Genomic DNA, 14,652 nt, shown 5'->3' with positions numbered 1-14,652 from the left:
TTCGCCTTTAAGGTTTTCCTCTTCCCACTGCTCGTTTGGGGGAGACTAGTTTGGTTTTGTTTGCATTTCTGGCTTGGGTACAGATCAATATTGAGGGACGGCAGATGGCACCTCGGGTTAAGTGGCAGTGTCAATAAAACTTTCTCTGTCTCCATTTGCTGGAAGGGAGGCAAAACCCAGGAGTCTGGACTGATCTTTGGTACTACAGGAACAAAAATTAGCAGGTAAGAACCAATTTTCCTTTACACAGTATCACTTTATATTAAGGACAAAACCCCCGCTCTCCTCACTGTCCCCCATACACGAGTTACACCCTATCACTTTATATTAAGGATAAAATCCACGCTCCCCTCACTGTCCCACATACACGAGTTACACCGTATCACTTTATATTAAGGATAAAACCCCCGCTCCCCTCGCTGTCCCACATACACGAGTTACACCGTATCACTTTATATTAAGGATAAAACCCCCGCTCCCCTCGCTGTCCCACATACACGAGTTACACCGTATCACTTTATATTAAGGATAAAACCCCCTCTCCCCTCGCTGTCCCACATACAGGAGTTACACCGTATCATTTTATATTAAGGATAAAACCCCCGCTCCCCTCGCTGTCCCCCATACACGAGTTACACCGTATCACTTTATATTAAGGATAAAACCCCCGCTCCCCTCGCTGTCCCCCATACACGAGTTACACCGTATCACTTTATATTAAGGATAAAACCCCCGCTCCCCTCGCTGTCCCACATACACGAGTTACACCGTATCACTTTATATTAAGGATAAAACCCCCTCTCCCCTTGCTGTCCCACATACAGGAGTTACACCGTATCACTTTATATTAAGGATAAAACCCCCGCTCCCCTCGCTGTCCCCCATACACGAGTTACACCGTATCACTTTATATTAAGGATAAAACCCCCGCTCCCCTCGCTGTCCCACATACACGAGTTACACCGTATCACTTTATATTAAGGATGAAACCCCCGCTCCCCTCGCTGTCCCACATACACGAGTTACACCGTATCACTTTATATTAAGGATGAAACCCCCGCTCCCCTCGCTGTCCCACATACACGAGTTACACCGTATCACTTTATATTAAGGATGAAACCCCCGCTCCCCTCGCTGTCCCACATACACGAGTTACACCGTATCACTTTATATTAAGGATAAAATCCCTCACTTTATATTAAGGATAAAATCCCTGCTCCCCTCACTGTCCCACATACACAAGTTACACCGTATCACTTTATATTAAGGGTAAAATGCCCGAGCCCCTCGCTCCTAAATACGCAGTATCTCTTTACATTAAGGATAAAATGTCTACTCCCGTCACTGTATAGTATATATATTCAGAGCTTTATGGAATAAAATCCTATCTCGCCTTCCCCCCCCACGCCTAAGCTCTCTCTGTCTTTTTCTGGCTTTCCCTCTCTGCCTCTTCCTCTCTCCAGGGCCCACAACGTTTCCAGCCGTTGAAAACCGCACAGGATTTCCAAAGTCTCTCTGCATTCCAAACTTAGAAACTTCTCGATTCTCCTGCCTATATAAAGGAGATGTCAGGGGGGGGGGCTAGGGTGACAACCGTTACACCTCGCTGAGGTCTGAGGGGAAGATGAGTCCTACGCTGCTGGCCTTCCTCATCTCCGCGCTGCTGGCCCTGGCCTGTGGCCTCCCTCTGGGTGACCCGCACCGTCAGGTAAGGGCTCTGCCAGGTGTGTGGCTGGTTGGGCATCTGTAACCATTTGTGCAGGTCCCACATCCTCTCTCGGGCACCGAGGGAGAACTGGTGCTCTCCCTGCCCGCCCTCGTCCCCCCCCCGTCTCTGTCTCTGCTGTCTCCCTGCCTCTGCTGCAGGAGTTTTCCCTGGGCCAAGTAAGGGGGGGGGGGTGGCTCCCGGGTGCTGGGGCTGACTGGGCCCTGCTGTTCCCCCCCCCCCCCCCCCCCGGATCATGCAGAGTTTTATTCTGTTCATCCTTTGGGGGGGGGGGGGGGCGGATTTTCTCCCTCAGCTCTAGGAAACACGCGTGATTCTTCCACCTCTGGATTTTGCAGAGCCCGGGAGGAAATGTGCTTCTGGTTCTCCGCCCCCGGTCTGGTTTCCAGTTCGCGGTCCTGGCTCTGCACGTTTCCGTTGCTAATTTGCCTCCCAACCTTCCGAAAAAGACTTAAGACTTGGCTGTTTAAACAAGCATTTCCAGACTCCTCCTGAATTACACCCATTCAACATCTGTAATGCAGCCATATCACTTCATTGTAAATAACTCTGTATGATGTTAAATACCTACAGTATTTCTCTCTTCTCCCAGTCTGATCATCCTTGTTCAATGTAACTGCGTTCTTTCCTTGCCCAGGTGCCAGTTTTAATTTATTTTGCACCCCCTTGTTCAACTGTAAACCAGCATGATGTGATTGTATCATGAATGCCGAGATATAAAAACCCTAAATAAATAAATAAATAGAATTTGGGGTCCCTGCTTCTGCCTTTGGTGAGGCTCTGGCCGGGTTCTGCGCCTTTGCCCCAGCGGAGGGGGGTCTCGCTCTCCTTTCTCTCTGTGTGTGAGTCTCCGGATGAGGCGGAGTCTCTCCGGGGGTCACATACACCTCAAGGTGTGCGGGGGCGGCTCTGGTTCCGTGGGTCTGTCCGATAGCCACGACTGACTGACACGCTTGTCTGAGAAATGGATATCTCGTAACATTTGAACTCTTTAAGAATGCCAGGGAAATGTGCTGAGGGGTAGCAAGGAGCAGCAGGCCTAGTGTGTGTGTGTGTGTGTGTGTGCATGGGATGCTTTCTGCAGAGGGCAGTTATTTATTTGGTGAAAAGATTTATGGGCCACCCAAGCAACAAATATTTATTTTGGCAGAGCACGGTCAGACTGACATTTTCCACAGATGACAAACATCGCCAAACCAAAAATAATATAACCTTTGACAAGAATAAAAATATTTAAACATCAATCCATTCAATGCTTTACTGCTACCATAAAAGCTCGTGTAATATCATACTAATGTCAGTAAACGCAGAATTATTTCACAGGCTAGGCGAAAATGAACAAATGTGATTTTACTCCCCCCCCCCCCCCCCAACGGCTTTCAGATCACCCTTATCCCAGCAGTCCATTCCCCTTCTGGACTCCCAATAATCCCCTGTGTGCAGGGACAGCTTTAAAATGATGGAAATGTTTGCCCGCTTGCATAAAACAGGAGTCTGCTAATGATCCTGGCGGGCGCAGCCCTGGGCTCACATCTGCTTCAGGTCGCTGTTTCCTTTTGTGCACTCTATTACTGCAGCGTGGCAGTGGCATGCTAAGCGCAGGGTGTGTTTTATTTTCGATCGGTATTTTTGCAGAGCTGATGTCGTGCAACAAAAAGGGTGCCATCAATTGTTTAATACCATCGGCTCATTCTGCAAAGAGATCAACTCATTAAAGAACACCGTATGAGCTTTGAATTTTATTTCCAATGGCGTTGTGGGGTGGCGAAGGAAACTGACTCACTGAGTGCCACTTGATCTCACAGGATTTCCAAATGAATCTGTAAGATCCCTGACAGTGTTATGGATGCACGACTGCTGTTCTCGGGGGGGCCTAGACTGAGGGACCGATTCCTGCAACCTGCACCGATCAGATAAAACATTTTAAGTAGGAGCGAAGCATCCCTGCCCGTTCCTGGCAGATTTGCTCAATTAAAGTTGAGCCTTCCTCAACGTATCCCACCTTTTCCCAGTTATGGCCTCACTCTTACTGGGGTTTGTTTGTTTTTTGGGTGTCTTGTTTGTCTGTCTTGACTCGATTGTGAGCTCCAAGGAGCAGTGAATGTCTCTGTAAAGTGCTGCCTCCACCTGGTTATGCTATAACAAATGACAATAATATATTCTATATGACAGGCTTGCGATTTATCACGCTCTCTCTGCCAGTGCTGTTCCAGTTCTGATCACAAGGGGGTGCACTTGGCTACACAATGCATGATCTCTGAAAAGTGCTGAGGAGGCGGAGGGAGCACTTATCCTCCCTGTAATAATAATAATAATGTTATCATTCATTCTCTTTTGCAGGCACAGGATGGCCCTAACTCGGTCTTACAGCCTGGGAAGCCTCATAAGAAAGTACTCCTGTCTTCTGGTAACTAGCCCGGTGTCTCTTCCAGTGTAGTCATGGACTTCTGATACACAAGAGGGGGGTCTATGGCGAGGGGGTTTGCTCCTTAAAGTGGGGGAGGGCGATAGGAGGAGGAATTTCCACTGCCATCCCATCAGGGCCCTCCATGCACCCCTTTCCCCTGTATCCTTACGTCAAGTCTTGGGGGCACCAGCTCCTCTTTTCGGTGTCAGTAGACCCTTCTGCGCTCTTTCTGTCTCTTCTCTGTCTCTCCCCTTGTTTCTCTTGAGGTCTCCCGTTCTCTGGTTTGTGGCTCCCTGGCCTCCTGCTTACTCTGCCTCCAGGCTTCCTGGTCAGGGGGCTCAGCTGGATCTGGATTTTGGCTAGGCCAGGCTGATCCACTCCTGCTTTTACACTCCCTAAGAAAAGCTGAAACTCAAAGTCCGTGCCTATCCTGGGGGTCTGCCCGTTTCACTAAAAAAGGTCCAGGAACGGAGCCGGTCTGGTGGCTCAGGTGGGTGGCAAGCGCTATGCACATCCTTGTTTATTGTAACTGCTTTCACCACTTAGCCTCTCCCTTGTTTGATGTACACCGGCATGATATCCCTGATGAATGTCATGTCGGTCAAGAAAAGCCTTAAATAAATAAATCCTGAGCGGCAGGTCCCCACGTTGATTCCTGCAGCAGGTCTTCTGCACCCCAAATGGGCAGGGAATGCTGCGGAGGCAGCGTTCTTAACCCTTGGGTAGGGGGAGTAGAGGTCATCTTGAAGGGCAACACCTGGTGGCCGGATTTAGAGCCTCAGGACCATCAATGTAATGACCAGACTAGGAACAGAGGGATGGGGCGGGAGTCTTATAAGACCATAAGAAATTGCCATGCTGGGTCAGACCAAGGGTCCATCAAGCCCAGCATCCTGTTTCCAACAGAGGCCAAAACCAGGCCACAAGAACCTGGCAAGTACCCAAACACCAAGAAGATCCCATGCTACTGATGCAATTAATAGCAATGGCTATTCCCTAAGTAAACTTAATTAATAGCCGTTAATGGACTTCTCCTCCAAGAACTTATCCAAACCTTTTTTGAACCCAGCTAAACTAACTGCACTAACCACATCCTCTGGCAACAAATTCCAGAGCTTTATTGTGCGTTGAGTGAAAAAGAATTTTCTCCGATTAGTCTTAAATGTGCCCCATGCTAACTTCATGGAATGCCCCCCAGTCCTTCTGTTTTTCGAAAGTGTAAATAACCAAGTCACATCTACTCGTTCAAGACCTCTCATGATCTTAACCTCTATCATATCCCCCCTCAGCTGTCTCTTCTCCAAGCTGAACAGCCCTAACCTCTTCAGCCTTTCCTCATAGGGGAGCTGTTCCATCCCCTTTATCATTTTGGTTGCCCTTGTACCTTCTCCATCGCAACTATATCTTTTTTGAGATGCGGCGACCAGAATTGTACACAGTATTCAAGGTGCGGTCTCACCATGGAGCGATACAGAGGCATTATGACATTTTCTGTTTTGTTAACCATTCCTTTCCTAATAATTCCTAACATTCTGTTTGCTTTTTTGACTGCTGCAGCACACTGAGCCGACGATTTTAAAATATTATCCACTATGATGCCTAGATCTTTTTCCTGGGTGGTAGCTCCTAATATGGAACCTAACATCGTGTAACTACAGCAAGGGTTATTTTTCCCTATATGCAACACCTTGCATTTGTCCACATTAAATTTCATCTACCATTTGGATGCCCAATCTTCCAGTCTTGCAAGGTCCTCCTGTAATGTATCACAGTCTGCTTGTGATTTAACTACTCTGAATAATTTTATATCATCTGCAAATTTGATAACCTCACTTGTCGTATTCCTTTCCAGATCATTTATATATATATTGAAAAGCACCGGTCCAAGTACAGATCCCTGAGGCACTCCACTGTTTACCCTTTTCCACTGAGAAAATTGATCATTTAATCCTACTCTCTGTTTCCTGTCTTTTAACCAGTTTGTAATCCACGAAAGGACATCGCCTCCTACCCATGACTTTTTAGTTTTCATAGAAGCCTCTCATGAGGGACTTTGTTAAACGCCTTCTGAAAATCCAAATACACTACATCTACTGGTTCACCTTTATCCACATGTTTATTAACCTTTTCAAAAAAATGAAGCAGATTTGTTAGGCAAGACTTCCCTTGGATAAATCCATGTTGACTGTGTCCATTAAATCATGTCTTTCTATTTGCTCTACGATTTTGATCTTGAGAATAGTTTCCACTATTTTTCCCAGCACTGAAGTCAGGCTCACTGGTCTATAGTTACCCGGATCGCCCCTGGAGCCTTTTTTAAATATTGGGGTTACATTGGCCACCGTCCAGTTTTCAGGTACAATGGATGATTTTAATGATAGGTTACAAATTTTAACTAATAAATCAGAAATTTCATTTTTTAGTTCCTTCAGAACCCTAGAATGTATACCATCCAGTCCAGGTGATTTGCTACCCTTTAGTTTGTCAAAAAAACAGGGGGAAAATCCCCAGGTGGTTGTATATGAGAGCTCATAGCACTAGGATCCCAATCCTGGTTCTGATTAGAAGAACTACTAGACCAAAAAAAGTATAGGTAGTGAGGGGAGAAATACTGTTGCCACCTCACCCAGGTCAAGCCGGAGAGGCTGATCCAGTCCTGGTGTTACCGTGTGGCCTGCGGGATTGCAGTTCTGATGCTGTCCTAAGAAAAGTAGGAATTGCATCTCCTTGGATGCCACAGAGCAACACCAGGACTGGATCAGCTTATCTGATTTAATCTGGTGAGCTGGCAATCTTAGGAAGCAGTCAGATACATTTTAAGGGGTCTGTTGGAATCTTCCACCCCTCAAAATTGATAATTTGAAACTTTAACCACAAAGTAACATGTTCCCTGTGATCTGAAGCAAGCATGGGCAGGTCCATCACTCTTCTGCCCTGTTGCATTGGGAAAGTCCAGTACGCCCTTGATCTGGTGTGGTTGGCATTGCCCACTATTCTCTTCCTCCCACCCCAGTCCAATGGAATGGGAGCTCTGAGCATGTTCTGTCCCATTGGTCTGGTCATCTGACTGGACATGTGATCCTGTGGACACCATTTTAGGGGGGGGGGGCCTTCGTAGCACCTCCACCCCCAGCCTGGCTTTCCACTCAGATTACCTGACAGACACCTTTTATGGTTTTTTTTCTATGTAGTCAGAAGACTGTGGGCAGAAATCAGGGAGGAGGAAGATCCTGACACCCCCGACCAGATTCTTAAGGTCAACGAACACTTGAGTGAGTCCATGCGTATGGTTTGTATTCTGTTTTCTGAGCGTTTCCCCAGTCATGACCCCAGTGTATGGTGGGCAGAGGAAGGGTGTCTCCTGGCTCCTTGGCATAAGAAATAGGCTGAACCAGTCCTGCACTTGCCACCATGGTATGCTGGCATTTGTAGTTCTGATTTTCTTAGGGAAGTCGATGAGACTATCAGAACTACGAGTCTCTGCATGCACTGGGGAGGGTAAAACCAGGAACCTATCAGCAAGGGAGGAACAGTGGAGAAATGGTGGAAGAAGAAGGCAGCAGTGGGGTTGGGCTAAGAGATTGCTGGCAGCAGGGGAAGGAGAGGAGGAGGCAGTCAAGCGAGATGAAGGGGAATGTGCTGGCAGGGCTGGCATTAGACTTGCTGGGACACAGGGCACAAACTAAGGTGTGGTCCCAACCAATGCCAGGCGCCCTACCTTAGTAACATCATTCATCTTTGCCAAATGGGCCCTGGGCAATTGTTCTGTTCCCCCTCCCCCCCCCTGCAAAAGAAGATCCTGAACACTGGAACTTGTGCTAGAGGAAGAGGAGGCAGCAGTGGAAAAGGAGGTGGTCGTAGAGGAGGAGTTATTCTGGTGTTGGAGTTAGAGGTGCAGACGGCGGAATGAGGACGAGTTGAAGTTAAGAAGGCAGATGGATTAAGAGGGGGAAGAAAAGGTTGAGTTGTGCATAAGAGGGGGAAGAGAAGGTTGAGTTGTGCATAAGAGGGGGAAGAGAAGGTTGAGTTGTGCATTAGAGGGGGAGGAGAAGGTTGAGTTGTGCATAAGAGGGGGAGGAGAAGGTTGAGTTGTGCAAAAGAGGGGGAGGAGAAGGTTGACTTGTGCATAAGAGGGGGAGGAGAAGGTTGAGTTGTGCAAAAGAGGGGGAAGAGAAGGTTGAGTTGTGCACAAGAGGGGGAGGAGAAGGTTGAGTTGTGCATAAGAGGGGGAAGAGAAGGTTGAGTTGTGCATAAGAGGGGGAGGAGAAGGTTGAGTTGTGCACAAGAGGGGGAGGAGAAGGTTGAGTTGTGCATAAGAGGGGGAGGAGAAGTCTGAGTTGCGCGTTGGAGAGGCAGCATTCATTATGCTGTTTATGAAAGTAATTCTGGTGATCCTGAAGGTGGCAGAAGTGGACGAACTGAAGATGGAAGATGACACTGTTGGTTGTGGGAGTGATGGAAGTGGTGTCAGATAACAGTGGAAGTGGAGGAGATAAGGCAATGTGGAACAGGCAGTGATTATGGTTGTGGGAGTAATGGACGGGGTTCAGATCATAGTGAGAGTGGAGGGGACGTGGTAGCAATAGAGCAGCTGGTGCTGTGAGAGTGACAGAATAGATAATGGTGGAGTGGAGGGGATGAAGCGGTGGTGGAGCAGGCAGTGATTATGGTTGTGGGAATAATGGACGGGGTTCAGATCATAGTAAAAGTGGAGGAGATGTGGTAGCAATAGAGCAGCTGGTGCTGTGAGAGTGACAGAATAAATAACAGTGAGAGTGGAGGGGATGAGGCAATGTGGAGCAGGCAGTGATTATGGATGGGGTTCAGATCATAGTAAGAGTGGAGGGGACGTGACAGCGGTGGAGCAGACAGTGATTACTGATTATGGTTGTGGGAGTGATGGAAATGGTTTAAATAACAGTGGGAGTGGAGGGGATGAGGCACTGTGGAGCAGGCAGTGATTATGGACGGGGTTCAGATCATAGTAAGAGTGGAGGGGACGTGACAGCGGTGGAGCAGACAGTGATTACTGATTATGGTTGTGGGAGTGATGGAAATGGTTTAAATAACAGTGGGAGTGGAGGGGATGAGGCGATGTGGAGCAGGCAGTGAATATGGTTGGGGTTCAGATCATAGTAAGAGTGGAGGGGATGTGACAGCGGTGGAGCAGACAGTGATTACTGATTATGGTTGTGGGAGTGATGGAAATGGTTTAAATAACAGTGGGAGTGGAGGGGATGAGGCAATGTGGAGCAGGCAGTGATTATGGACGGGGTTCAGATCATAGTAAGAGTGGAGGGGATGTGACAGCGGTGGAGCAGACAGTGATTACTCATTATGGTTGTGGGAGTGATGGAAATGGTTTAAATAACAGTGGGAGTGGAGGGGATGAGGCGATGTGGAGCAGGCAGTGATTATGGATGGGGTTCAGATCATAGTAAGAGTGGAGGGGACGTGACAGCGGAGGAGCAGGCAGTGATTACTGATTATGGTTGTGGGAGTGATGGAAATGGTTTAAATAACAGTGGGAGTGGAGGGGGTGAGGCGATGTGGAGGAGGCAGCGATTATGGTTGTGGGAGTTAATGGACAGGGTCTAGCTCACAGCAGGAGTGGAGGGGGGTGCAGTGGTGAAGCATTGTTCTAATTTTGGTTGTGGGTGTGATGAAAACCTCACAGCCTTCGTCACCGGGGTGACTTTTTTATTTTTCTTGTTCTTTCACCAGTGACCGGCAGACCTCCAGCCGAAGGACCCCCCATCATATTCGGTGACATTGCCGTTGACCCCCTGGGGAACGCTGATCGCTGCGCGTCCGATCGCTGCCGGTGGCCCAGCGCTGACAATGGGCAGGTTGTCGTCCCGTACATCATCTCTGAGTCCTACAGTAAGAAACGCGGGTTGCTACATGGGATGGCGCTGCGGGGAGCGAACGGAAGGCAAAACCGTGGGTGCCTTCCTTTTCGTAGCCGATGCTACAGAAAGGAGAAGGAAACACACTCTTAGCTTCATGTTCTGTGTTCCCTGGGCAGTATCTGATTGGGGTCCCCTCTCCGTCCCTCTCCCCATTAGGTTCTAGTGAGCAGGCAGTGATCGAGAGCGGGCTGCGGTCTTTCAGCACCAGGACCTGCATTATGTTCCGGCCCCGATCCAACGAGCGGGATTATATCTCCATAGAGTCCCAGTCCGGGTGAGTCCACATCTATCCTTCTTCAGGACTTGGGGGGATGGGATGGTCCTCTTCAGTCGGGGGGGCGGGGGGGAGAGGAGAAGGTTTCTGCCCCCTCTCTGTGAAGATTTATCAGAAGCAGATGGGAGGAAGGAAAGACTTCCAAAGTTTAGGAATACAATACAAAGGGACACCCCTTTCAGGCTTATAGTTTGCCAGACTGTGCCTGATACGGCACAGCTAATCAGAGTGTCCCCACCCTGAAGAGCTTAAGGGGGAGGAGGACACTGTGTGCTGTGGTGAACACTGCGACTGTGGCAGGAGGTGTTTGGGGTTTAGCACCACTGCAGAGACGGGGTGGTGGTGGTGGTGGGGGGTTTGACTTACCTGTTCGTGTGGCAGTGACCCCGACTGACCCCTTACCTTCTGCTCCTCTCCCCGTCTCTCCAGGTGCTTCTCCTTCATCGGCAGGGTCCAGGGCCGGCAGGTGGTCTCCTTGCAGAAGCAGGGCTGCGTCTTCCAGGGCATCGTGCAGCACGAGCTCCTCCACGCCCTGGGCTTCCACCACGAGCAGAACCGCAGCGACCGCGACGGATTCGTGGACATCTTCTTTCAAAACATCATGCCAGGTGAGGAGCCACGGCTCGCCCTCCGTGACCACAGAAGGCATGGGGGGGGGGGGGGTGAGAGAGAGCCTGAGCTCTCTGTCCGTGACAGAGGCGGGGATTAGAGCTGAGGACAGAGGGATGACGCGACTCCCCCAGGTCACACACGGAGTCAGTGACAGAGCCGGCAATTAAAGCTGAAGCACGGGGGGGGGGGGGGGGGGGATAAAGTGACTTCCCCGAGGTCTCACAGAGAGTCAGTGTGACAGAGCCGGGAATTAGAACTGAAGCACAAGGAGATAAAGTGACTCAACAAAGTCATACACAGCAAACCCCTAACAGAGCCAGGAATCAGCACTGAGACATAGGGGGATAAAGTGACTCCCTCGAGGTCAAACAGAGAGTCAATAACAGAGCTGGGGATTAGAACTGAAGCACAGGCAGAGGTAGATTTAACCCTTTTGCTGCCCCCCCTCCTCTGAAATCACCTGCTGCTGATGGGGGCTCTCCCTCCCTTCTCAGCTATCACCAAACACTGATGTGACATTTCTGAGAATAGGACGCTGCCCCCTTGGGAAGTTACCTACTTCACCTACTGGGAAATCCTCCCGAGGGCACAGGGAGATAGTGACTCCTCTGAGATCACTCACAGAAGCAGTGACAGAGCCAGGGATTAGAACTGAGGCTTTTGTAAACCGTTGTGATCTTCCTTTGGAATGATGGTATAAAAAATGTCTACATAAATAAATAAATAAACTAAGTCCCCCCGAGTTCACACACAGAGAGTCAGGGACAGAGCCAGGGATAAGTTCACTCCCTCCCTCCCTTAGCCTAGGCCTATATAACCTCCTCATCCTTTCTCCCCTTAGGCATGGAGAGCAACTTTAGAAAAGTGCAAACAAACAACCTGGGGACGCGCTACGACTATTCCTCGGTGATGCATTATGGGAGGTAAGGCTGGGGACGCGCTACGACTGCTCCTCGGTGATGCATCATGGGAGATAAGGCTGGGGACGCGCTACGACTGCCCCTCGGTGATGCATTATGGGAGGTAAGACTGGGGACGCGCTACAACTGCCCCTTGGTGATGCATCATGGGAGATAAGGCTGGGGACGCGCTACGACTGCCTCTCAGTGATGCATCATGGGAGGTAAGGCTGGGAACGCGCTACGACTGCCTCTCGGTGATGCATTATGGGAGGTAAGGTTGGGGACCGCGCTATGACTATTCAGTGATGCATTGTGGGATGTAAGGCTGGGGCTCTGCAGGCACCCTTCCTGGCGCACTGCTCCTGCGTCGCACATGTGAGGCAAGCAAAAGAAGATTTAAGAGAACAGAATGCTAAAATCCCCTTCCTTGTTTGGGTTCTGATTTGCTTCATTGTTGAGGAGAGATTAGACCTGAGGCACAGCGAGATAAGGTGGCACCTTCAAGGTCACACACAGGGAGTCAGTGACAGAGCCGCCGATTAGCCTGAGGCACAGGGGGATAAAGTGACTCACCCCAAGGTCACACAAGGTCAGTGACAGCCGGAGATTAGCCTGAGGCACAGGAGGATAAAGTGACTCCCCCAGAGGCCAGCAGCAGCGCGGGCAGGCATTGTGCACTGGCGCAGCAGAGAATGCACTGAGCACGTTGATACTGTGCACACATCAGGATGGGGGGTGGGGGAGGGTGCTGGTGAAACTGACTGGGCTATGTCTGTGTTCTGTGCAGAACGGCCTTCTCACGTAATGGGCGGCCAACCATTGTCCCCAAGCCAGACCCTAATGTTGCTATCGGAAACCGGCGAGACTTCAGCCCTGAGGACATCACAAAGGTCAACCGCTTGTACTGCTGTAAGTGACCGGGGTGCTGGTGATCGCCACACATCTCTAGGGCAGGGTGAGAGGGCATCTGAGGTTCATCCTTTCTTGCTGTTCCATTTCAGCTCGCATCTGGAACCAGAACCGGCTACTTCGGGATAAAGCGCAGCCGGAGGAGGACCGGCGCCTGTGAGGAAGCACTCGCACACTGGTTGCAGCAAGCTTCACCTCAGTCTCAACCTCTGCCAAAGCGTCCCTACCTCTTCCCCCTCTCTGCTCGAATCCCCCACTCCCTCCTTGACTGGTTGCCTGCCCATTCTTATGGAGGGGGCAAGCTGGTTGCCCATCTGCTGCCCTAAGATAGGGAGAACCAAACTTGAGCTGAAACAGCTAGAGACGCCTAAACTAACCGTTCTCCCACTCTTGAAAAGTTCTTGCCGTAACAAGGGCGGAGTTTCCAAGCCATAGTGGAAGGATGCTCCCGGCCTGTGCTATTACATGTTTGTAACATATAGGCCGTAGCTAACACATGCCTATAACTACAAAATAAAATAAAATGTGCTTTTTCTGCATTTGTATTTTGCTTGTGACTGTAAAAGAAAACTGAATAAAACAAGAATATAATTTGCACTTTATTGACTGATTTTACTACTTTTAGCACAGATTGCCAGGAAATGCTGAAGGGTTGTACGTTTCTGTGTGGTGTTCATTTTTCAGCACTAAACATGGGTCTGGTGATAGCAGTGGGACTGGGGCCTGGGTCTGCAGGTATTGCAGCTCTGTGCTGTCAGCATTAGGCCATACAGTGAGAATGGTGGCAGCAGTGGGATTGGAGCCTGGGTCTGCAGGTATTGCAGCTCTGTGCTGTCAGCATTGGGCCATACAGTGAGAATGGTGGCAGCGGTGGGATTGGAGCCTGGGTCTGCAGGTGTGACAGCTGTAGGCTCTGGGCATTGAGTCACAGTGCGACCGGTGGTAGTGGTAGGACTGGAGCCTGGGTCTAACAGTTATTTTAGCTCTGTGCTACCAGTGCTGGGTTATACACACAATGAAACAGGAGGCAGTTGTGAGCTTGGAACTTGGGCTGAGTGGGAGAAGTAGACCTTTAATTTCAATAAGAAGACACAAACAGGAAAAAAAAACCCCAAAAAAACAAGTGGTAGCGAGTTTTGATGACCTGAGTGCAGGGATGACCTCGCCAGCGAACAGAGCGTGGTCATCTTTCAAACCACAGTGACCCTGTCAGAGCCGCACAGATCCTCAGCTTCCTGCACGGGGCTAATGGTCCTTGCGCTTCAGTCAGAGGGAGCAGGCAGAGTCGTTCTCTCTCCTGACCGAGTTCTGCCATGAGCCCCCGGTCTCTGTTTCCCTCTCACACCAATAATGTTAACATTGTCAGAAATGAAACATGCAAATGAGAGGGGGAAGGGTTTCATGTACCTCCCCCCCCCCTCCCTGGTGAACAGTAGCAGATATTTGGGGGGGGGGAGGGGCAGTCCTGTCGAGTACCGGTTGTCAGGTATTCGGGGGGGGGGCCGGTTAACATCTGCTTGGCGCAGTCCAGGATTCGGGGATGAGCAGGAGTTGCGCCGCTGCCCAAGATGCTTCGTAAACATCCCCTGCTCCGGTCCTGACCCGGCCCATCGGGGATTGGTCACCCATGCACCTCCGATTGTCCCCCCCATCCCCCGAATATGTACACCCCCAGCTCGCAGCGGGGGGGGGGCAGGGATCTTTTAGGGGCTCCCTTTGCTCCCCGCGAAGCTCCTGTTTTCTGCACCCCCGATTCACGTTTCAGGGAGGCAGTGCGCCCTCTCTGCCCGCTTTCCTTTTCTTACCGGCATCTTGGGGCCAGTCCGAGCCGCCTGGAGGGATCCGCCAGATCCCAATAGGAAAATCTGTTTCCCGTCCTTCTCTGCGAGAATTTGCAGGCGGCGAAACCG

At 50.1% G+C, this 14,652-nt stretch overlaps 1 protein-coding gene across 1 annotated transcript; it reads left to right on the top strand.

Moving 5' to 3' along the window:
- The first annotated feature begins 1,573 nt into the window (after positions 1-1,573).
- LOC115078641 (high choriolytic enzyme 1-like) lies at positions 1,574-13,339 on the top strand. The gene is made up of 9 exons (XM_029581582.1): positions 1,574-1,708; positions 4,067-4,133; positions 7,325-7,405; positions 9,858-10,016; positions 10,202-10,319; positions 10,749-10,927; positions 11,773-11,854; positions 12,621-12,742; positions 12,835-13,339. The coding sequence occupies exons 1-9, from the start codon at positions 1,625-1,627 to the stop codon at positions 12,900-12,902; spliced, it is 960 nt and encodes a 319-aa protein (XP_029437442.1). The 5' UTR covers positions 1,574-1,624; the 3' UTR covers positions 12,903-13,339.
- Positions 13,340-14,652: the final 1,313 nt, after the last annotated feature.

The sequence above is a fragment of the Rhinatrema bivittatum genome, chromosome 16, assembly GCF_901001135.1.
Source record: "Rhinatrema bivittatum chromosome 16, aRhiBiv1.1, whole genome shotgun sequence".
In the NCBI taxonomy this organism is placed as follows: Eukaryota; Metazoa; Chordata; class Amphibia; order Gymnophiona; family Rhinatrematidae; genus Rhinatrema; species Rhinatrema bivittatum.
Note: the sequence above shows the minus strand (reverse complement) of the source record. Positions and strands in the feature narration are given on the sequence as shown.

What these genes read in the sequence shown, in the direction of transcription:
- LOC115078641 (XM_029581582.1), top strand. Translation starts at nt 1,625, where the DNA reads ATGAGTCCTACGCTGCTGGCCTTCCTCATCTCCGCGCTGCTGGCCCTG. An exon ending in CTTTCAAAACATCATGCCAG is followed by an intron (nt 10,928 to 11,772) that starts GTGAGGAGCCAC and finishes TTCTCCCCTTAG; the next exon opens with GCATGGAGAGCAACTTTAGA. An exon ending in GGTCAACCGCTTGTACTGCT is followed by an intron (nt 12,743 to 12,834) that starts GTAAGTGACCGG and finishes GTTCCATTTCAG; the next exon opens with CTCGCATCTGGAACCAGAAC.